The 24,838-nt window shown below is 32.5% G+C and overlaps 3 protein-coding genes across 3 annotated transcripts; 1 reads left to right on the plus strand and 2 right to left on the minus strand.

Annotated features, from left to right (window-relative positions):
* Positions 1-597: 597 nt before the first annotated feature.
* Positions 598-7,808, minus strand: LOC132721267 (cell division control protein 42 homolog). Its single transcript, XM_060705548.1, has 3 exons — positions 6,553-7,808; positions 2,709-2,767; positions 598-1,656 (listed from the first exon to the last, which is right to left on the minus strand). The coding sequence occupies exons 1-3, from the start codon at positions 6,689-6,691 to the stop codon at positions 1,264-1,266; spliced, it is 591 nt and encodes a 196-aa protein (XP_060561531.1). The 5' UTR covers positions 6,692-7,808; the 3' UTR covers positions 598-1,263.
* Positions 7,809-15,461: 7,653 nt separating this feature from the next.
* Positions 15,462-16,790, plus strand: LOC132721268 (uncharacterized). The gene is made up of 3 exons (XM_060705549.1): positions 15,462-15,544; positions 15,723-15,800; positions 16,320-16,790. Exons 1-3 carry the CDS (start codon positions 15,532-15,534, stop codon positions 16,748-16,750), a joined length of 522 nt encoding a protein of 173 aa, XP_060561532.1. The 5' UTR covers positions 15,462-15,531; the 3' UTR covers positions 16,751-16,790.
* Positions 16,791-19,595: 2,805 nt separating this feature from the next.
* On the minus strand, positions 19,596-20,417 carry LOC132721263 (neuronal acetylcholine receptor subunit alpha-5-like). The gene has a single exon (XM_060705544.1). The coding sequence runs from the start codon at positions 20,415-20,417 to the stop codon at positions 19,596-19,598; it is 822 nt and encodes a 273-aa protein (XP_060561527.1).
* Between the last annotated feature and the right edge of the window lie 4,421 nt (positions 20,418-24,838).

The raw sequence follows: 24,838 nt of genomic DNA on the forward strand, positions 1-24,838 counted from the left end.
TCATATCACACATTGCCGCCTACTACCACACATTGAGGGCAACTACCACACATTTCCGCCTACTACCACACATTTCGGCCTCATATCACACATTGCCGCCTACTTCCACAAATTGAGGGCAACTACCAGATATTGTCGCCTACTACCACACATTGCGGCCTCATATCCCACATTGCCGCCTACTACCACAAATTAAGGGCTACTACCACACATTGCGGCCTCATATCACACATTGCCGCCTAGTACCACAAATTGAGGGCAACTACCGCACATTTCCGCCTACTACCACATATTGCGGCCTCATATCACACATTGCCGCCTACTACCACACATTGAGGGCTACTATCACACATTACGGCCTACTACCATTACCACACATTGCGGTCTACTACTGCACATTGCAGCCTGTTCAATCACGTCATGTATTATTAATTAATTGTATAATTTAAGATGTATGATTTAAATTGTATAATGCCTAAAGATATTTTTAGAATCGATATAAATCCAGTTTCAAAACAATTGACAAATAATCAGTGGGAAAAATCTTTACATCACTTTATGAATGCTAGTATACTGAAAACCAACATGAACAACGCATTATATTTCATATTTAATAACTTATAACATCTCTATTTACAAGGATCGATAGAGCATATGTACAGTACATGTATAATATACACTGATTTTAACAAATGTATTTAAATGAAATGTTTGCATTATTACACAAACAATACACGATAACAAGGACTGAAGTTAAAATGGCATTTTTCGATTGTTACAAACATATTGTTATTAACTTTATTTTCTATTTCCCTTTTTATAAAGAATATTATTATATTATGTTTTAAGATGTATGACCATTATCATTCGGAATGAAATGAGCCCAGAATTTTACTCATATTGTTTTATGATTAAGTCAGTTAGAACTACCAGGGTGCTGGGAGAAAGCCACAGGGTGTGATTCTATTAACCAGTACAACATGTACTATAATACCAAGATGACAGATCACCCTGTAAATTGTTCGTCTTTTGAAGGATTTCGTTTCACAACAGGGATTCATTTTATCAGGTTTGACCTGTGAAATAGTCGTTTTCTGTACTTTCTCAAATATGAGAAAATTTCATCAGTTACAAACTTACAATACAGTTATTTTGTTATAGCAATCCGCTGAAGTTATTGGTGGCACAAGACTGCGTACAGGAAAATAATTTACTGATGATTGGTGCCTCAATATGAGGAAAGATTTATTCACCAATAAAATATTAAATTATTATACATCCGTGATTGTGCTGGTTATCTTTAAAACTAAACACAGAAACAAACGCGTCATTCACCACACGTTTCATTTTTTTCTTCATCAGAGGTGAACTTTCCAAGTAACAAGCTACCCCGACACGCCGGCAAACATTGATTGCATCGCGCTCACTAACTGGCTTATTCCCTTGTGCTTTTAGTTTGTTCACAATAGTTTCATCGTCTCTCAAATCTGTTTGAGTTCCTACCAATATAATGGGCGTTTCTCCCATCAAATTCCGAACTTCTGGAATCCATCGGCACTGAGCATTTGCGAAAGTTTCTGGTTTCACAACAGAAAAACAAACAATAAAAACATCGGCACCAAAGTAACTATGTCGTCTGGCCTCCTCGCTGTCACCCTGTAAGAAATTTATGTCGTTACAATCACTGGAAAATGATATTTTATAAGTTCATATATAAGTATTTGATTAATATAGATAAGTTTGTTATGCCATTTTAAAATGAAATGTTTACTGCATTAATTAGATAACATATTATCAGTGATTTTATACATGTTGTATATGCACACTATATGTATTTATGTTCTAAATCAATGTGCACACTATATGTATTCATGTACATTTTTCTTAATAATCAATAACTAAAGTAATGTGCACACTATATGTATTTATGTATTAATTCAATGTGCACACTATATGTATTCATGTACATTTATGCTGTTGTATTGTGTGGTATTAAAAAAAATAAAGATGTAGTATATCACCGCTGTTTACTAAGTTGCCAATTATAAAATCTCCCAACGGTATTTTATCCAAATACAATGTATAATTAAGATACGTGTACATCAAATCTGAGAGTAATAAGTTTATATGTCACCCTGATCTAATTTCATATATATTTATAACTATTATATCAGAATCTGTTAACCCAGATATAAATATAGATTTGGTTCGTATATACTGACTTCAAACAATATATTAAATTACATGTTAACTATTCAACAATATCCGACCATTTCCGGTTGTGGTATTTATCTACTTCCCATTATGATTCATAATACGGACAAAAAAGTTTTATCTCGCTAACAACAAATTAATATCTCTAAAATAAAAAAAATCTTACAAACGAATTTCATTAATTCTTATTTCATATTCTTATTTCACTAAATTTATTTCTTTTATGTTTATATAGATTGACAACGATCAGTACTAACATATATTTCTATACAGGAGTCAATGGTGCGATCCTCGGACGAGGAGAGAAATATTCTCGTACATTAGTCTTACAATTGTTTGTCTTTCACTACTGATTCACCACGGAGGAATAATGGTCGGTTACTTGCGGAGAAAATGGTAATTACTGGTTAGTTATCCCCGAAAACCGGTAAAATGCACCGACGTTCGGGATATAACCAAACAGTATTTAAGCACGGGAAGAAAAAAACAGGTACCTGTTCGGTTGTGTCTATCATCTGTAAAGTGTACTGCTTGTCTGATAATATAACAGAACCTGAAACATAATATAATATAGAATCAATCTTAATACCGTGCAATATCATTAATATGACTGTCTCAGATTATACTGTAGAAGTTCTTGGGAAATGCTATTGACAAGGACTCCTGGATCACTTAAACATTTATATAATTTGATTCCCCGCTCTTTTTCTCTCTTAGGAAAACATTATTAATAACTCATTTTGTTTTATATTGTGGAATAATAAATAAACAATTTATGCGTGATTTTGATTGCCATAGGCATATATTTGGATGGCTACACCTACTGTATCTTCTTTACATATATATTGACTATATACAGTGTCAATTATATAGACAAATATATATCTAACACTTGAACCGAAATGAGTTTACAAAAATACCAAGTGAAGACAAATAAAGACAATGTATCTTATATAAAATAGCAATGAAATTAGATCACCTTTTATGTAACCTCAAATGAACTCTTCACCTTTTGCTTTGAAACAAACATACTATGTGTATAAAAAATGACTGTTGTATATCCATGGATGATTCACTTTGAATCACCGCACAAAAATACCTGCTCAATATCTTTTAATGAATTATATACAATATTATTAAATCATTTTGAACTATACTATCAAAATATTGGACGACATCATGTTATATGTTTTGGTCAGAATTTTTTTTATTTTTGATCGCCTTATTCTATATCCACCTTTAATGACCTTTTTACAATGCGCGTGCTCAAGGCAAAAAGTTCGCTGTCCTAGTAGACTTGTTATAGGTTAATGCACGGTAGGGGCGCGCCCTCGATGCCACGCCCCCACACACCTTAAATCCGCAGAAGACATCAATTATAGTTTTAGCATACGACAATAGAAAAGCGTATAAAGTAATATGATATATCTCTATTTATGTAACAGTATAATTATACTTCATGACAAATAATATAATAATGTTATTAGAAAGTGGCGCACGTGAATGTTTATAAACAACAAAGAATTTCATATTTTATCTCTAGTATGGCCATAGGCATACTCCGCAATATTACAGGAATTAGTTTTCAGCGTTGCGATATTGCCTATCTATAGATGATAATTTTTTCAAAAGGGGTCCATTTTTAATATGTGTTTGGTCATATTATTCAGAGGTAGGGGTCAATTTTCAATGTTAAAAATTGATCAATAATCTGTTGAAAATGACGCATTGGTCATTTTTCAACTGGGTCAAAATTTACTGTTACACTGACCCGTTTCTGACATGTAATTATCTCTTTAATACACATGTTGATAGTTTAAATGGTATTTTCAATTACTTTAATATTTCTGTTGTTAATATATCTGTATCTGTTGAGCCCTTCAGAAATTCAGACATAGTGTTGCTTCTTTTTATTGAAGAATTAATTAATCTGTTTTCTTTTGCTTTTAAGTAATATCGTGCGTTTTTTTTTTAAGTAGTTTTAATCAAGCCAGCCAGCTAGCTAGTATGATGACGTCAAAGTTGATTTTTGCACGTGCTAATGTTCAGCTGGCCACTTAAAGAGAGACACAGGCAAAATTTTCATTTCTTAACTTTTAATTGTTCATTCATTATTCTGTAAATATCCTAGACAGTCACAGGAACAAAACTTTTCTCCTTATAAAGAACAATAAAATGGTGGCTTCCTAACTTGACCCACGTTGGTAAGATTTTACAATAGTTGTGACAGTGAACTCTTGAAACGTTAAAGAATAAAATGATTCAGACTTGTTTCAATCATACAATATCCACAATTTCTGTAATGAAACTTCCATGGTTTGTTCAAGTCACAAACTAGGTGACTCTGTCGGCCTCTAAATTCCGTTCAAAATATCTACAGTGTAGATATATTAACGTTTTAAACCCAAAATATATAGAATTTATACAGAAATTCATGCTGGGACTTTAAAAAATTCATTTTAGCTTGATTTGAGTACATAATATCATTTTAATATATGTTTGTCATTATTTTGCCCGAGTTTCTCTTTAATTGGTCATGTAACAGTAATCGTGGTCAATTTTGCTACTATACATGGTAACAAATGTTTCACTAAAATTACTTGTTTGGTGTCGTACCGAAAATTTAATAGTCTAGTAATTTTGCAATTGTCTTGAGCTATTAGAATATTTAAAGGTGTCGCAATAATTATTCATTTTATCTTAACAATTTTACAAAATCTAGATAAATCATAAATACAATGTTGCTACTTTACGCATTTAATTTCAAACAAAAGTAACGATACATGTCATTTAATTTTGTTAACATAAAAGTACGCAGAATATTGGTGCATTTTTCCCAATTTACTTAGTTTTCACAAATAAATGTTACACGGAACAAAGAAATTCCGTTGTAAAATGCGACGACATCTTAACGCCCATATTTGTACGCCGATTTAATAGGTATAATGTCATTTATAATGCTTGCGGTGACAATTTATAAACATACTTTTACATGTATTTAGGTCAGTATCGTGCTGTTGTTTATATTATGATCTTAATATAGAATGTTATTGTCACAGTCTCTTCAAAACAAATAAACAATTTATATAATCAATGATTTTTCCTATCAGATAGAGAAAAAGAGGAATAACAAATATTTTGTTCACATTATACTTTTGTCTTGAGATGTTTAGCATACATTTTATAAGCAATCCTTCCATGACTCAGTTTTTTTTTTGTTTTTTGCTTTGCTTTTTTTTGCGGGGATGTTGTTGTTGTTGTTGTTTTTGCAACAGAGCTCTGTTAAGAAAACACTAACACGTACGCACGTACATATTACTAAACGTTAGCTTATATATGTATAGAGGATATTGAATGAGTGTAAGTTTAATACTGAAATTATTGCACGAGTTGGATAAAATTATATTATGCGAGCCTCTGGCGAGCATAATATTATTTTATTAAACGAGTGTAATAAATTCAGTAATGAACTTACACGAATTTAGTATCCTATTTATCACATACCCAAAATAAAGACAGTTTAAAGTGAAATAAGAGTCATTTTACATTGACGCGCCTATAGTATAACGCTAACATTTAGCGCGTCTTTACACTATGTTTGTATAACGCTAATGACGTCACGTCAAAATATATGCACGGCCGTGCAATACCATATTAACGGAGTCGCAAAATAAATAGCGTTATTAAAGCCATTAATTAAATATTTTTTGTAAACAATGTGACATTTTCAACTATCTTATTGCCAGGTGCTCAGGTCAGTCATTATTGTATTTAGCTCTCATTTTTATTTAAATTTATGCATTTTCATTTTTTGATATTTTGATAACTTCCAACAAAAGCCATCCATCATGGTGAAATATTTGTCAACAATCATACTTTGTATCACATATTTATGTAAAATGATAATTAGATAATAAACAATTACTTTATGACTTGACAAGCCGTCTATCATTTTTGAAGAATTAATTTGACTTAAATGTAATCCTACAAATTTTCTTATCTAAATCTCAACTATTCACGTCGGTTAATGTTGAAATTGAAAAAGGTTCACCGACTTATTGCAGAAATGTTAACCTCAACATTATGATAAATAAAATCGTTCAATTTGACATACAAATAATTCAAAAATGGCGGGAAAATGAAGCTACCTGCAAACTTATTAGAATAAGAAAAACACATTTCCTTTCACTGACCAGTTTTACACGGTGAATAATCATTTATTTTGTAACTTAAAGCGAAAATACATATTTCGATTAGAAATAAAAACTAGTTGAGCTAGATAAGCACGTCAAGAAAATTAAAAATATCATGATATAATAAACAATGTACGACTATTACCTGCATAGTTATCAAAGACTGTTGGCACGTGCTGTGATGGGAATCTGTTTGTGGCGTAACACATAAGCATACTGGTCTTTCCAACATTGTCGTCGCCGACAACAACACATTTGATTAAACCACCCCGTAACACCACCATAGTCAAAATACATACAGACACCAAATATAACTATATGTATCTAATTTAATGAAGATAGTCTCAACGCGTAATCGACAAACACTTAATCCAAATTAGTTAAATTGATTTATAATAAATTGTAAAAACTTTAAACCGTTCACACTTTCACTGTTTAGTTATTTCTACATCATAATTAGTGAATGTTCACCACATTTAGCGACTAGATAAATAAATGTATTTCCGATCTTTATCGATGAGATTGAATGTATTAAATGATTACACCTGTACAATAAGATGGTAATGTAGACTATAGTCACATTTACTACTCCCACAATGTGACGTTGTTCACGTACAAACACTTCAACGAGGACGGCGGAGAGATACCTTAATGATTCAGGAATTTTGATATATCAGTTTAAACGTTACAATAACACGAAGTAAAGACAAGACTAAATCCCACCGACAGATTATTGTTAGATCTTTTATGTACTTTTGCGCTTAAACAAGTTTTTGCTCTCTAAATTTATGTGTAGTAATATTTCAGTCTTTATACATTTGTACATCTCTTTAGTAACTCGTCGACTTAATCACTTTCCAAGCTATTTTCATTTTCCGATTCATTTTAAGTTCATGTTATGTTTTTTAATTAAAAAGTTTTATTGGTTATACACACATAAAACACAAGATTAATATAGCAGCCACCCTGATAAAATGATCAAACCGCAGTAAACTCCCAATGTTGTGTCACTATATACGTTGGTCATGCAGTATCTAATAAAGCAATCAAATTGTAAGTTTCGTCAGAAAAAATAACCTCAAAAGAAATCGCCTTTATTCTTACATCAGATCTAATCTTACCATGATGAATGGTTGATGTTGCTTGCATGTTCTAGATTATCGCTTTGTTATATAATACATGGCATTTCTCATTTCAATTTTTGTGTAAATCTTTTTCACAATATAAAGCATATACCTTAAGTATTGTAACTGTATTTCCCTTTTTGTTAACACAAAGACATCTTCAGGTAGAACCATTTTTGAGTACATTATGATATTAAGTTACATATTTCTAAATGTGATAGCGACATGGTTATACGAAGGTTGGATATTATCTATAGTTTACTGTAACTTAAAATCCAACGTAAATTAAACTTTTATACATCAGTTAATCTGACATAACATAGTATACTGACTTTATAATCAGTACAGTAGTTACATAACTGAATTCACATTGGCTTATACTATCATATATTATACTTTGTACCTCATCTTAGATATTTTGGACAGATAACTGTGATCAATTTATGAAAGTCCGTAAATGACGTCATATTTTTATTTGTTACGTCCGCGTTAAATTCTAGATACATCAGAGTTTCATCTCATCACTGGAGTTAGATTATGATCATTATAGCTCTTGTTAAAACAATCATTTTTGTTGAAAATATATATACAGATGTATTGATATCTACTATATAAACATTTATATACAATGTAACTCATATATAGTGATCATTTGTTGTTGCGTTGACAGTAACATCAAAACTTTTATTAAATCAAAGTCGATATTCTCTCGCTGTCTTCCATAGTAATCGTCTGTATATATCAATAAAAACAATCAATGAATTAAATAAACATTTTATAAATATTTCAAACATAATAAAAGAAAATCAACGTTCAAAACTGAAATTTTTTAAACTTTATCACTGGGATAAAATTTATGTCACCTCTTGAAGTAAGCAAATTATTGATAATTTAAATCTACATAAATCTATTGAATACATGATATTGGTTCCGAACAATCTCCAAACTTCAAACTTTTATTTGCATCTTAGGTTTATATCAAGTTAACACTATAAGCATAAATTATATTAATTACTGTGAATTATGGCGGCATATTAAGTTAAAGGAGAATGGCAAACTCTTTAAAAGTATATGGGAACTGATGACATTGTAAAATTACAAATAAACATATGTATAGCAAATATACATTTTACAAATAAACAAGCATTCCAGGCATATCTGTGTTACATGATTTTAAATATTATTTCGATAAATATACTAAGTTTATCTAAGTTTTATTTTTACTAGTAAACAAATCTACTAATTAGAAATAAAAAAGTGGGATTAAAATAGAAATATTGTTTTTAAGTATTTTTTTACTTTCAGCAAAAAACTTTTGACATGTGAACAAATAGTGAAATTTTCTTTCAGGAGAAGGTAAGCTCTGCCATCTTCCTGTTTCCACAGGCAGCCTAAGGTTCTAGTAAAAAGCAAACAGAATTGATAAGCTACGTCTAGATGACAAAATCTTGATAGGGGCATTTGTACTAAACTCAGTTTATACCTTTATAGAGATTTTCGTAATTGTATACCAGAATGACATTTCCGTATAAAATTATCTTTTAAGTTTCGGCAAATTGACCAATGAACCATTAAGAAACTCTGACTGTACAATAATCCGGAAAAACCACAACAAATGTCTAACAAGTTCGATCCATTGGGACTTAACCGTGTTTAAAATATCCATTTAATACAAAAGCATGTCAATTTTACCTGCAGGAGAAGATGTCTATCGCCTACGTGGTCAATTCCTGCGCATCAAAACCCCAAAACGGTGTTAAATAGCCGATAAACACAGCTCAGACCAAGCATAACAACGCCGATGCTGATAGCACCGATTGGGTCATGACAATAGCTTTACAACTAAAATTATCTTACTTAAACATGTTTTAAATTATCTTACCAGAAAAAGAAACAGAATAATGTATTATATAAAGCCTATATACTTCTAGTGATAGATTATAGTAGTCGCGTATAAGATAAGAACATTAACACTAAACATTTTACCAAAAAAGTAGCAAAGATTATTGTGCAAAACCAAGACATATAACACAATTATCTTTGTTCAGCGGATTGTTACATCATTTTCTGCAGGAGCCATTCTGTAGTAAATGTTATTATATGACTCTTATATATATGCTGCAACTGCAAAGTAAAACAAATGTTAACACTGATTTAATTTTAAGTACTATACCCCAACGAAACTATCTAAAAGCATTTTCACTCATTACAATACGACAGTTTGGAATGAAATGCCTTTTTCGATTAGAACTATCAAAATGTAACAGACCTGGTATAAATTATGTTTGTTACAAAAGGCTTTGAAATGCATTTGAAATACTTCAGTTATGAGCAATAAATTGAGTGTTTGTCGGTGCGTATGGACGTTCATCTTTAATTACACTTATGAGGATCTAAGTCATGATTTCATTTTTTTAAGCCAAGAAGATTAATTCAGTTTTTACATGATCCCTTTATCCATCTTTATAACTGAAACGTAGTATTAATGTATATTAAATGAACATGTACAAATGTTTAAAATGATTTAAGTATCATGTTTATAGACGAGTTGATTTGTTCATAGAGGACACATTGAAAACATAACGATTTTGTAAAACTGTCATATTGTGTAACCTATTGAAAATATATACTTCATTATTGTAATGTAGATCGGGCTACAAAAGTACAATTGAAAATCTTACTTGAACTATTAAACTAAACTCGGTATTTGTCACAAGTTAGTGATCGGATCATATATACGGAAGAGAAGTCTAGTAATTTACGGACTACCGACACATACTGACCTTTCTGCTAAAAGCAACCAATTTCGCAGAAATCCGTCTGACTTGCAAGATGTATATGATGAACATTTTACAGTTGTTTCACAGATATGTCAATCTGTATTGTGTACCGGTCATTCTGTGATAGTAAATCGTGACCTTCTGTGAGTTTTGGGGCATAACAACACTAACTTGCCCGTATGCGCAAGGTCAGTTTTTTTAAATATTGTCCTGACTAAATATTTATTTTTGTATTCATCTAAGGCTGTAAGCAAATGTTGTGAAGTATGTCTTAAAAGGCTCATTCAAGACACACACGACTATGTTGAGTATAAACATATTTGCAAAATAATTACATGTTAACACCGTATATATCAATATTAGTGAATAAAATACATTTTATCTTAAAACCGATAAATGATGTCATCTATGAAATAAGCACGGCCATGATATCATTACCAATTAGGTATCAATTTGAACTTAAATAAGGCTGTTTTGTTGACTTAACAGATATGTAGTACACCGGGGTATATCCAGTAACCCCGGTTAAAAACACCCCGATTCTTTGCAATAAGAAAACCCCAAAATTTTTGAAAATAAAGGGGGATAATTTGACAGGTTTCCCAAAAAAGCGGTCAGTAAACGGGCCCAAAAATATTTTTTTATTTAACCGAACTAAAAAAAGTAAAATAGCCGCATACGGGTGCAAAGACATTACTCTTTTTCCCTCATCAAGATATTCCGTTGGAAAATTTTTTACTTTTCCCAAAATTTATTTTTGGGGGGAAAAGATGGCTTTACCACCCTTTTGAGGAGAATTTTTGGGGTTTTTTTTTTCGACTTTTTTATTTTGTTTCAACAAGCAAAATTTTTCAGTTATATTTTTGACTTTCGGGAGGCAATTGACATTTTCTAAACTTCTGGTGATAAAGAAAATTGAAATAAGCTGAAAAAATGGTATTCAAGCCGTTTTTATGAGGTAACACCGATGTACGTGAATAGATTCATATATTGTACTGAATATAAGAGAAAATAAATTAAATACATGTAAATAATCCATTTTCACAGAACTTCACCAGGCAATCACAAATGTCAAGTTTGTCAAGATCGAATTATTATATATTTCTTAATAAGTTAAATTCACTGACTATGTCGCAAATAACTTGATTATATTCGCCGATAAAAGGCGTTAAACCTGTGTAACAGTTCAGTGCCATATATAAAAAAATCACATTTTCCGGCGTTACCGCGAAGCACTATTCACGTACATCGGCGTTACCTCATAAAAACGGCTTGAATCACATTTAATCAGCGTATTTCAATTTTCTTTATCACCAGAAGTTTAGTAAATGTCACTTGCCTACTGAAAGTCGAAAATATACTCTAAAATATGCATTGTTGTACTTATAAGAACCGACAAAAAGCCAAAATCTCGCTCAAAACGGTGGTCAAGCCATCATTTTCACGAGTTTCAGTTTATTGGCAAATCGGCATATACAATATACCTTTGGCCATTTACAATATACAAAAGGATGGCCAAGATAATACAATTTACATTTAACATAAATACAATACATGTAATACAATACAGTTATAATACAAGAATCTAAGAAGCAGCAATAATTGCAAGTTTTTCATTTCTCAAATGCATAGCATAAAATACAAATTTGGCAATATTCCTAATAGTTCTATTATTACTTGAAGACAATAATCTAGTAAATTTATTAATGCATGGAAAAGAATAATTAACATTATATTTTCGACGAAGGTTTCTGTAGAGTGGACAGCATAACAAAAAATGATATTCAGATTCAACATTAAGTGAACAAAGTTTACAAGTTCGTAGGTTTCGATCAATACCTGCAAATCTACCACTTTCAATTTCAAGAAGATAGGAACAGAGTCTAAAACGAGACAATTCTTTTCTTTGATGCTCATTTGTAACAATATCTAGATACTTTTCATATTTAAACTCACATTTGAATTTTCTATAATAATATAACTTAGATTGATTCATTATTGTATCATTCCATGTTTGAACGTACTGATCACGCAGCCTTTTTTTTAACATTGGCAAATAATTCATATCAAGGTTTAGAGGAATTCCATAAGTAGCTATATCCAAGACTATCAAGTTGTTTTTTAACAGACGATGACCAAGTAGACATGGTATTATTAGGTAACAAAGCACATTGTTCCAAAAATAATTGTATGTACTAATGACCCTGGATTATTTCATTATATTTAACCAGTATTTAAGAGCACGTTCTTTACAGATAACAGATAAAGGAAAGCGACCAAGCTCACCAAGCACAGCAGCATTGGAAGTCTGAGTCGACACCAAGGACTATTTTACAAAAACGGAGATGCAATTTGTTGATTTCTTTGCAGTTATATATTCCCCAGACTTCAGATCCATACAATAGTATTGGAACAACGAGAGAGTCGAATAGGGACAATTTAGTTTTTTAATGTCTAGTTTATTCTACTAAACACGGACAACAAATTGTTATATGCCTTTAGAGCTTGGTCGCTTAAAGTTTTTACAGCATTAATCATAGAACCAGTATAAAAGAATTGTATACCAAGGTAACAAAATGAATCAACTATTTCAATTACTCATTATCAAACAAAACCAGGTATAGTTATGTCTAGATTTTCTCTTTTCAAAAATACATATTTTGGTTTTATCTACATTAATTTTCAAACCCAATTTTCGTGAATACTCATATACCTGGTTGAGTTGGAGTTGTAGACTGTCAGGATTGGTAGTAAATAGTGCAATGTCGTCAGCAAACAATAACATGTACATTGACAATAAATTTATATCATCATTAGAAAGTTGTGAGAAATTAATACAAGAAGATATATCATTTACAAATAAAATAAAAATTTTCACGAATGATGTTAAAAAGTAAACAATTTCGTGGAAATAATCTTTGATTAGGGATAAAGAGTAATGTCTTTGCAGCCGTATGCGGCTATTCCTTTTTTCCAGTTCGATTTAATAAAAAATATATTGGCCAGTTTACTTACCGCTTTGGAAATCCTGTCAGTTATCCGCCATTTGTTGCACAATTTTGCGTTACTTATTTCACGAATCGTGCGTTATTTTCACATTCCGGCGTTACTGGATATACACGGTGAAGTAAGTGAAGAAATATTAACAGCTTAAGAAAGTTATTTAGTTCCTAGAGAAATCGGCATCCTTAACAACACCGAAGTAAGCGTAACTGGGTTCTCAATGTTATACAACCTTATTTAGAATTTTTTGGCTTAGTCAGGAACAATAAATTAAGTAAAAGGTTTATAAAATGGTTAAATCATACTTATTTAAAAGACTGTCCAATGCACGAGAGGTCTGCAAAGGGGTCTGTTCATTCTCTTGCAAAGATTATAATCCTTCAGGAAAAATAGTAGAAATCATTTTGTCCAACTGAAAGAAAGTTGTGTAAGGTGAGCAACATCATTGACATCATAAACTAACTTTAAACTTATTGCTGTTGTAAGAATTACAGCAAAATGATATAAATTGTATGATCGGTGTAAGGGAGACAATGTGTGGAGAAAATAAAACATTAACCAGCCCGTATGTGGAAATAAGAAAACCACAAGAAGACGATGTAAGGATCGACATATAATATTTGGTAGATGATCATGGATTATCCACTCAAACACATACTTTATATAGATACAAAATATTTTGTAAATGATAGAATAAAGTAAGTCAACAGATAAACTAGGGCAATACAACATTAAAATTTAAACATTTACTACTTGTAGCAACATAACTTATCACCAAACAAATTGTTATACAAATCAAATCATTCAATAACTCTTGCCACGGTGTAAGTGCAGATAACTAACACTTATAAAGATATGAATTTGTCAAAATAACCAACTGGGCTTATCGGCAATTGAAATAAACATGATTATCCCTGTTCTACAGTTGTTGTATATTCATGGAAAAAAATGTACGTGTATAATAAATGACGCAATATTTAAATGATCAACCTGAAGCAAAATAAGCATGTCGCTTTAATACAGAATTCCTCATCAATCAGACAAGGTAAACACTAATCATCTATTAATTATTCAATATGTAATGCAATATGGTCAATAAATTAAAAAAAGCAAATATTTTACAATGTTGTATTTCAACCTTTCGAAGTGGTATGAGCAATCTCGGTAAGTGGAAATTCTGGCATCTTTGTCAATGATAAGCTTGACATTATGTTTTTGTCAGTAACTAGGGAGCATTTTCTACCAGACTTACATTCATCTTTTACTGACTTGTTTCCATTTTTGTATTTATGCACCCGCCTTGAAATAATTGCACAAGATACTTCATTGTGCTATAAATATTGCAAATATCTTTATACACATTCATAGCAGATTTTCCTAGTTTTGCAAGAGCTTTTATGTAAGTCCGTATTTCAGCACTTTTAACTGAGTACTTACCAGTCATATTTTACATGAAACTAATAGTGTAAGGTGTTTTAAATGTTCCAATGGAACGAATATAACAACATTTGCAAAATGAGTGTTAATTGTATTTTAATTATGACGGTCAGAACTGTTCACTATTTATGTGAGAAGATAGGAAGAGTCGCGGTACGGTATTCCGAGGGACCCGGGTTTGGTCAGGCTGCACATTTTGCTCACCCTGTGACATAATGAAACTTTTAAAATGTTTTTTTCCCTCATTTTTTCTGAATTACTTAAACTAAACTGAATGCAATGATTTTAACGTTTGTGTGAGTGTTTGTGTGTGCGTGTGTGTGCGTGTGTGTGTGTGTGTGTGTTTTTTTTTTTTTTTTTTTTTTTTTTTTTTGGGGGGGGGGGGTGAGGACGGAGGGGGACGCAATAAGGAACGGTGGCTTCCATTTACTTGATGTATAGTAAAGGGTTTTGGTACCAAAAATAGAAGACAAATGAGGTTTATAATAATTTATGCGCGTCGCATGTTGAAACTAATTATCAAAATACTTTTTCAAAAATGATTTAGAATTTTGCTTAAAGCTTATATGAACAGCTGTTAGAATATGTTTAATTCAGGTATCATTCCGCTGTTATTTTGAATTGTCTTGTTGAGACTAATTGAGATATAATTCACAAGTTTAAAACAAGTTTACTCCGGACTATATCAAAACATTCTTAATTGTTTGCTTATCTGATAATTTAAAGTTCTTGTTGTACCAAATAACACGTCTGTCATTATTCCACATTGATAATTGCGCCATGGAGACATCAGGTAAAAGTTTATATATTTCTTTATCAAACTTTATTTTAATATGCAATTATAGTTAGTAACAGTGCGAAACTATATAACATTAAAACCTTTTGAGATTTTTAAACTTGTATTGTAAAAATATAGATGTTTTTATACATATATATTTACAAATATATGTATGTATTTGATATCGTTTTAGAGAATTTCCTAACAACGTTGACAGTACTATTGTGTTGTTGTGTATTTACATCATCATCACCAGTGGCGGGACATCATGGTAAGGTTGTATATTTGTATTTGTTTTGGGATAAACATTGATTGTTTTGGGGGTAACATTGATTGTTATCATTTTATATTATTTTGTGATGTGTATAAAATACGAAGTAAAGAAATCAAGCGTTGAAATGATCGCCTTTGTCGTGTTTTAAAAATAAATGTACACAATGTATGAGCAAGTTTTCATTTTATATCATCCAATTTAAGATTTTATTTGATTCAGTTATTTTTTTACTTTTTGTTTGTTTGTTCATTCGTTCGTTCGTTCGTTTGTTTGTTAAGGAATATGCCTTATTTAATGCTATTAGGGAGGGCGGTTGCTTGCATATAGATATTAATGAAGTCGAACAGTTTTGTTTGTAGTGTATATAACGATTATGACCACCAGTGCTAACTTAACTTTTGTTTCCAAGCTTCAGAATATGCTACAGCAGAATGAATAAAAAAAGGTCTTTTACATTATAGTCAAACCAGAAGTAATTGTTGGGATTAATTAACGTTGCAATTCGTTTAATTTCAGATATAACAACAATACCACAGACAACAAAACCGCCTGGATGTTATTATCATAATAAATATTACCCACCAGGATCTCAAATAGAGAACGGATATGACCCTAGTTCCAACTGGTGCTACGGAACACACTGTGACATGTACGGACAGATACAGACCTGGGATGATTTCAACTGTATGACGACACCGCCTACAACCGTACCTCCTACCACAATACCGACCACCATACGTCCAGGTTGTTATTACAATGGCCACTATTATCCTCCCGGTTCAACAATCGAGAAGGGCTACGATCCATCATCAAACTGGTGTTACTCTACATATTGCGACAGACAAGGGCAGATTTTACATGGTGATAACTTTAATTGTTATACAACAACAACAACAACAACAACAACAAGTATCACGCCCACACTTAATCCCCATGCCGTCGGCTAATGATTGTCTTAACAATTACTAATAAATGTTAGATTTCAAATGTCTTACTTTTTTATCGAACCTGCAGGGCTACTTTTATTATTTTTAGAGAACTTTGGATTTATAATTCAAGGGTCGCTCTCTCGATCATGTAGAGAGGCGAAATTTTACGTCATAATTGATCTCGGAAATTGAATCTAATGATCATTTGTAAAAGAAATTATGTAGTGTCACTTGCGGAGATATCGATAATTATTGATTAGTTATTCCAACGAGCGCCGAGATATGACAAACAATGTGTTAAAATCGGAGTAAAAAAAGAACCAACCAAACCAAACAACATTAGAATTACTCTCATCTGATGTACATAGAGTATGTAAAACGATTGATAATGGCAAAACAAAGTTACTGGTTGCATTGATTTAACCTACAATATGCTTTTCCTAGTTATTCGTGTAATGTCATATTCATATATTAACATTTTTCTCTAAACAAAAAAATGAATTGTTCCATGTATGCAAAATAGAGAAAATAAGAATCCCAAAAGAAAGCCCAACACGGCAAAAATGAAAATTTTGCAGGCTCGGTTTGATTGAGCCTGTTCATGGACGGTACTGTCAAGTGCAAACTTCCGTCCACGCCCCCTAACACCGGCTTAACATGAACTGGTAAAATTTGGAATTTTGAAACATCCGCAGATGTGTTCATATGGCGGTTATCATGGAACTTCAATGTGACACGTTAGTGGCATTCCATGAAAAGCGGCGTGTGGTCCCTAAGTAAAAAATCCGTTTGTCCTAAACTAGAAAACAATGGTCGGAACTAAATAAAATGGAATTTTGAAAAGGGAACTCGTTTGTATTTATAGATTAAATAGAGGTAGCAATTTACATATGACAGCTATGTGAAATTGCTTGCTTTTGGGCTTTATAGAGGCCACTTGAGTGTAAATCAGGATCTGTTCATAGTCAGTATCGTTATATTTTTCTGGTCCTTTTGGATCTTTGTGTATCACTTTTAAATGTTGAAAAGCCGGTGCTAGGGGGCGTGAGGGATGTAGCACTTCTTCATTATCCCTCATGTACAGACTCAATCAAACCGAGTCTGCAATTGTCATGAAATTTACAGTAATTAATGCTTCCGAGGGATCACCTTTTTCCAGATTTTAATGATGAGAACATCATAAATTTCCAAGACCATCAATGAAGGTTGTCAACTTTCCGATTAGAATTTTCATTTCCGTGAAATTCTATTCATTTCATTACAAAATTTGCGAGTCTAGTTTGATCCTATGCCTGTGCCACTTAACATATGAGTGTCCCTTCTTCTTTTTTTCTGTCTACGGTAAGTCTCTCCCCTTTTTCTATTATTTTCTCCATTTTACCCCCTCCCACCCACCGGTCCTTCCTTTTGGCCCCCTTCCCTACGTCCCTATCTTTTTGTAGGTCTTTTAGTTATTTTTTATCTCCAATTACGTTGTAGGTTTCTATGATTTTCAATTTTGAATAATTTCAAATGGCATGCAAAATACAGGTTTCTAGCACAACTTGCCGACAGTATTATCTGCATTGCTTTATCATTCGACAGATTTACAATTAAAGCGTCATGAGTCTAAATTACCGTGCCACATGCTTATTTATTCATGTCTGTTTTGTTTACATGATTTTTTGTAGATTTGTATCATTTGTAACATGTAACTGTAAAAAAACAAGAATAAAGAGGCAACGTTCACAGGACGCGGCCCCCGACACACTCTACCTCGGACATAAGGGTGAAAGGAGTGGGGCATGTAATGTGAAATAATATCAACTAAAACGGGCCCATAAGGCAATTAAAGGGATAAGGGCTGTAAGGGTGAAAAGGTGGGGGGGGGTAAAAATTGGTGAGGGGGGGGGGGGTTGAGAAAATATTTACCGTCAACGACAATCCAACAAGACAGACATCACAAAACATGTAAACATCCAAAACGAATAATAAAACAGACATGAAAAACACGCGAAGGAACACAGAGGGGTACCGCCTTGGAACGGTCAGTGGTAGTTAAACCACTGGGGAGTTTAAACCGTTTTTTAGGCGCGCCAAACCACATAAACGTTGATCTATATTTTTGATGAACTAGTTTAGATTAAACATAGTTTATTTCAAACAAGTGTATACATTTACATTTTACAAATAAAACTTTACAACACATTAAAGGAATGAAAAAAGATCAGAACCGAAAGCTGATATATAGAGGATATTTGTTTAGTTCAGTGTAAGATCGGAATATATTTCACCGAGTAAGCACCAAAAGGTATATTTCACGAGTGGCGCAGCCACGAGTGAAATATGAACTTTTGGTGTTCACAAGGTGAAATATATTTCGATCTTACACTAAACTAAACAAATTTTCTTTTTATTATATGCAAAGAAACGTTTTAAAAAGACATTTAACCTAATACTGAATGAAAAGCGCGCCAAATAATAATACAACGTGACGTCATTTACGACGTCACGTCATTAAGTTGGTACCCAGTTCTGTGCACGCTGGTATTTCACTGAAACAACGTAAGGGGCTTAAATTCTAAACAGTGAAATTATCAAAGTGGTAATTTCACTGTTTCAAACAGTGAAATTACCAGTTTTATATCACTGATATATTTCTATAAACCACCGAAAAGCATGTAATAAAGGTCTTATCTTATTCTAAATTAATGAACTACAAGCGTTAATGTCATAGAATACAGTATATTTTGTTTGAGAGATACAAACTCTTCTATTATCTCTTCTATTAACTCTTCTAAATCGTTCTGAAGACAATCAGAAAAAAATGTTAAGAAAAAAAGTTGGTATAAAGGTGATAAATGTTGTTTGAATTATTTAAATTTCAAGTAGCTACCACTACAAGAAACAAAATCGTTGACAGAATAAACATGGCGAGAAAGATCCATGTAAAAAGTCTTTCAATTATTTGTTCTGCGTCAGTTGCGAGCATTTGATCATTATCTTCCGACTGGATCTTCTCTTCATTTTCAAATGAAGGTTGATCGATTCTGCTGTTGTCATTAACGTTGTTTGAAATCTCACTTTTTTGTCTTTTACACCGACAGAAGAATGAATACAGTTTAATAACAACTGGAATGTTTATTTCTGATTTGGTGAATTGAAATTTTACCAGTAAAATTGACAACAACGTGATAACTACTGCCATACTGAGCTGATAACTTACGTACAACTGAAGATATGACACTTGTTTAGACACTCTAGGCATTGATTCTCCAATCAGGTTTAGAAGAACAACAAAAGACAGGAGTAACGCCATATTGTATCCTAACCGTTCCCCACTAACGGGCGGTATCTTAAAGCTTAACACCATCATAATGGACAGGAGTGCCACTGGCAACATAATGTTGACAACATAGAAAAACCAGTAACGTGATAGAGTTAACATAACAATAATTTCAGTAACGTTGTGATGGACTGTTTTCTCCTTTATCAATGCACTTTTCAATTTCCATTCGCCATTTCCTTCTAAAGCAGTTGTAAAAACGTTCTCAGATGATGTAGACATATACACTTCACTGTCATATTCAAGTTTACCAATGACAATGTTGCATGTTTGGGAGTCAAACGGATATTTAGTAATATCTATTCGACATGTTGTACGTATGTTCCCGCCAGAATCCCATTCTGCATCTCCATTACTCATTATTTTTATTCTATTCATATCACCGTTGTTATCTGTCAAAACAAACATAGAGTCAACTGAATTGCTTATTGTAATGTCAGGTATCCAAGCAATCTTTGGTGAAAAATTCAGTTTTCTGATTCCCCCATATTGAGACACATTCCACTTTAAAGTTTCATACTTCCAACGACAGTTAAGAGCAATCCTAGACTGTAATATCTGTTCCTTTTCGTCCAGTTCTTGAATTCCTAACAAATGTACATCAACTTCTACAGTCACTGATTTTGACTGGTTTAAAACTGGCCGGATTTTTCATACAACTTCTCCTCAAGTGTTTTGTAAAGTTTTATATACTGCGAGACAATATCATCCTGGCCACATACAGACACGATAAATATCGCCTCTATCATTGCCAGATGGGAAGTTTTCATTTTGACAAGATCTTAACACTTACCTTAAAACAAACAAAATCCTATTCATGTATCTTAAATGTACATAAAAAGTGTATGCTTTTATGCAAATTTATTCCACCACTCTAAGTTATTATATGTAAATTCTCTGATTTAACTTCAGCTCCCGTAAATCAATTCTGTTCCATCTATTTCAAAGTGGATGAATACTTTTTATAGATTTTTACTATTCTATATTCTACAATGATTTTGTTCTACATGACGGTAATGAATTACTTCGAAAGGGAAATTTCAAGTAAACAAAAGAAAAAGCCAGAACAAAATCTGCTAGTAAATGGCTTTTAATCAATTGACATTATACAACGAAACTTGCTTTAATGTAAAACAAACAATATTCATACAACGATAAATTGTGTATATAAATGCCTAAATTTTATTGATATATAAGCAATCGGTCTGACAGTACACAACTTTGTGACGAATAGCAAGGCATGAATGAGCACTTGCCCTTTTCATGAAGTGGACAGTCGGATCTGATGGTTATGGTGGCTGATTTGGTACGCTTTTGTGCGTCTAGTTGGCGCTAGCGACAACACGACAAAGCACCAAACGGGCGCGTTGTCGTAATGTCGTCCTGTCTCTATCACGGCACGCCAAACGGCGCGTTGTCGTGCGGCGCGTTGTCGCGATGTCGCCCTGTCGCTTGGCTTATAAGCCAATCCTTCAATTTGAACCGAGCGACAATGTGACATCGCGACAACACGCCGCACGACAACGCGCCGTTTGGCGTGCCGCGCTAGAGACAGGACGACAAGACGACAGCGCGACAACGCGCCGTTTGGCGCTTTGTCGTGTTGTCGCTAGCGCCAACGAGACGCACAAAAGCGTACCAAATCAGCCACCATAAATGGTGACTGTTTTGTAAGTCAGATGATCCTTCATTTTTATGGTAAAATGTTAATGGGCAACAAGACGTGTGATGCTACATGGTATTTTTTTCTATTAGTATTATAAAAGGTTATTAATCAAGTGTGTTTAATTTATATAAATTGTGTTAAGGTCCACAAGGCAATGATGTTAGTCGAATATATAAGCTATGTGGGTAGTATGTTGATTTGTCTATGAAAAGTAAGTGTTCGGGATTGGCCAATTTAGAACTTAGGGACATGATTTTGTTCAGGATCACAATGTGACGTTTCATGCCAAATTACTATTTTTAGGACATTATCGTTTCGGGGGAGAATACTTTTACAACGAAGTGTCTAGGGATGGGTCAATTTGTACTTCATGTACATGATTCTTCTTTACAGAGGACTTCTAGGCAGTGCTACAAATCAAATATCTTAGCTCTGTGCACTGTAGTTTTTTATAATAAAATATTTGTTATATATATATATTGTTAAGATAAGAATTTCTATATTGGGATTCAAATCTTATAAAAGCATGATTATTCTCAAATTACCAAATTCATTGAATCCAAAAAAAAGGTTTTTGGACAATGTTGTTTCCTTAATGAGATGTATCAATGTATAAAGTTTCAAGTTGATATCCAAATGTCTTCAGTTTTGAAGAAATATTAATGTGAAAATATGCAAAAGGCAATAATTCCAAAATCATATTAAAGAGAGATATGGCTGTAAAATAGCGAGGTTCTCACTTGTGAGATAAATACAGCTGTGAAACCCTGAAACTGACATATTCTGCCATAAAAGTATGAAAACATAGAAAGGGCAAAATAATGCAAAACAGTGTTGTGCTTTGAATACACTGCTCTTTGCCTATATGTAATATATATCAATCTATTAAGTTTCAATTAAATATTTGCTATACCTTTTGGTTATGCCAAATACAAAGTTTAAGTATGAGAAAAAAATGGAAAGTGAACCCCAAAATTTTGCAAAAAGGAGTTGTTGATTATTCTTAGGCACAACACTTCTGCTAATCACATTTGAAGTTTTGGGTTTCAAACTAATATTTTCGCCGTGGGGAAAAAGGGGTACACCCCTCAGAATCAGTTTGATGGAAGTATGTTCATCAGGCAGTGAAGGTGAATAATCCCCAACACCAAATTTTCTCATGTTATGATAGTAGAAAAATAAATATCTTATTGAAATTAATTATAGAAAAAGCACTGATAAATCTTCTGATTTTACGGTACAAGAAACGAATCGCATTTTTAAAAAATCCATACGCATAATAGTTACTCTAATGGTATAAGATAAGCCATTATATATGTCCTGCTAAATAAACCTTTTGAAATTAACTCCTTTCTTGCCATGAAAAACATGAATAAAATACATTTAAATAGAGGGAGAAAGTAAACAGAAACTCCGCTGGTTTTCAACAATGGAGATGACCCAAACAATAATGATACATCGATTCCACTTTATCGTTGATTCAGCTACTGTTAACATACAAACACTATAGTATTCAGCGTCTGTTTATTTATGGTGTGCGAGTTTCAACTATTTATCATTTTTGTTTTCATTGGTCACGAACCGTGGATACCTTTCGATATCCGTTCTTCTGATTTTAGGATCATAACTGTAGATCAAATAGATATCTTCATAACAAGTCTTAATAAAATTTCTGTTCTGTTCATAACTCTGTCATTATGTCATTATTTTATAACACTTATTATGCATGTTTATTATATGTAAAAGAAAATTGTTTGAATGTAATTTTGATATCGAAAAGGAGCGTTTGTTAAAGTAATAAAATTATGTTTGTTATAGGACCAAAATCTTAATTGACAAGTGGAGAAGCTGTTCTTATTTGATCATGTGGTTTTGTGTGTGTACTTTTATATATAGTTTAGAAGGACATATTTAAAATTAGGATATGTTATTTGTGTTTTACGATGGTGTATCTATATGTATTACCTTCTTTAAATAAAGATATTATTATAATTATTTATTTCTTCAAGAATATTATTTTTATAACAGTACGGGATAAATGCAGAGCGGCAGCTGAAAAAACGCTCAAAAATCCATTTCAGGGTTGGTATACATGTATTTTGTTTGGTCATTTGGAATCATTTATGCCAATATTTTAATGTTGGGGACTTGAGAAATATTGCGTTTTCCATTTTCTTGTATGAACAATTTATTACAAAGTATGCAATAATCAACTTTTGTTCCAGTTGTCATCGCCATCGAGGGGATCTCCATTTAATAGATTTTTACAGAAAATAATTTTCTCATCTGTCCGGTTAAAGTTTACTTGTTTATACGAGGTACCGTCCAAGACCCAAGTTCCGGTAAGGCAGAACTCATCATCCGGTATTACAATGTTGTAACGGTGAATTAATGTGGCTTTGATCAGTGAGCCTCCAATTTATCTTTTTCATGCCATTCCGTGAAAAACGGCAAACTACCCCCGAGTAATTTAAGAATGCGCATACCCTACACAAGAAATGAGCATAACTATAAACATTGAGATTGATTTTTATGGCGCTAATAGGCATAAGTGACATTCTTAACAAATAAAATTAAATTATAAACTTTAACATCAAAAATAGTGACACTGCATTTCAGAATCCCTGCAGATATAAAGTATACATATGTTTGAAATTATCATCAAGTCAATGAACAAAATCTCTTAAAAGTTACTCTGTCATAGTTAAGCTTATTGAAGTGTTTTAGCGACAGATTGTTATTTGTACAATAAAGCATTTTTAAAGCAAGAACCACCGACTGGAGGGGGAGGGGGTTAACGTTTGACATTTTTCCTTCTTTTTTTTTAAAGAAAAAGTTTTAACAAATCTTGAAGAAGAAAATTAAAGAAAACAATTAGTTTTTCTTGTTTTAATTTCAATAGGTAGGTCTAGTCTGAAGAGTCAGATATCGAGGTGATAAGTAATTTGAAACTACATCATGGAATAAATCAATGGTCTCTTGCACAGGTTTTACTATATCATTTCTGGCTGTTCAGCCGGAACCGGATTCAGGCTAGCCGGAGCAGCTGGAACAGCCGGACTAAACGAAAATTTGTTCCGGCTGCTCCGGCTGTCTGGCTAACTTCACGAACATG

This window comes from Ruditapes philippinarum, unplaced genomic scaffold (genome assembly GCF_026571515.1).
Source record: "Ruditapes philippinarum isolate M1 unplaced genomic scaffold, ASM2657151v2 ctg2725_1_1_1_1, whole genome shotgun sequence".
Lineage (NCBI taxonomy): Eukaryota > Metazoa > Mollusca > Bivalvia > Venerida > Veneridae > Ruditapes > Ruditapes philippinarum.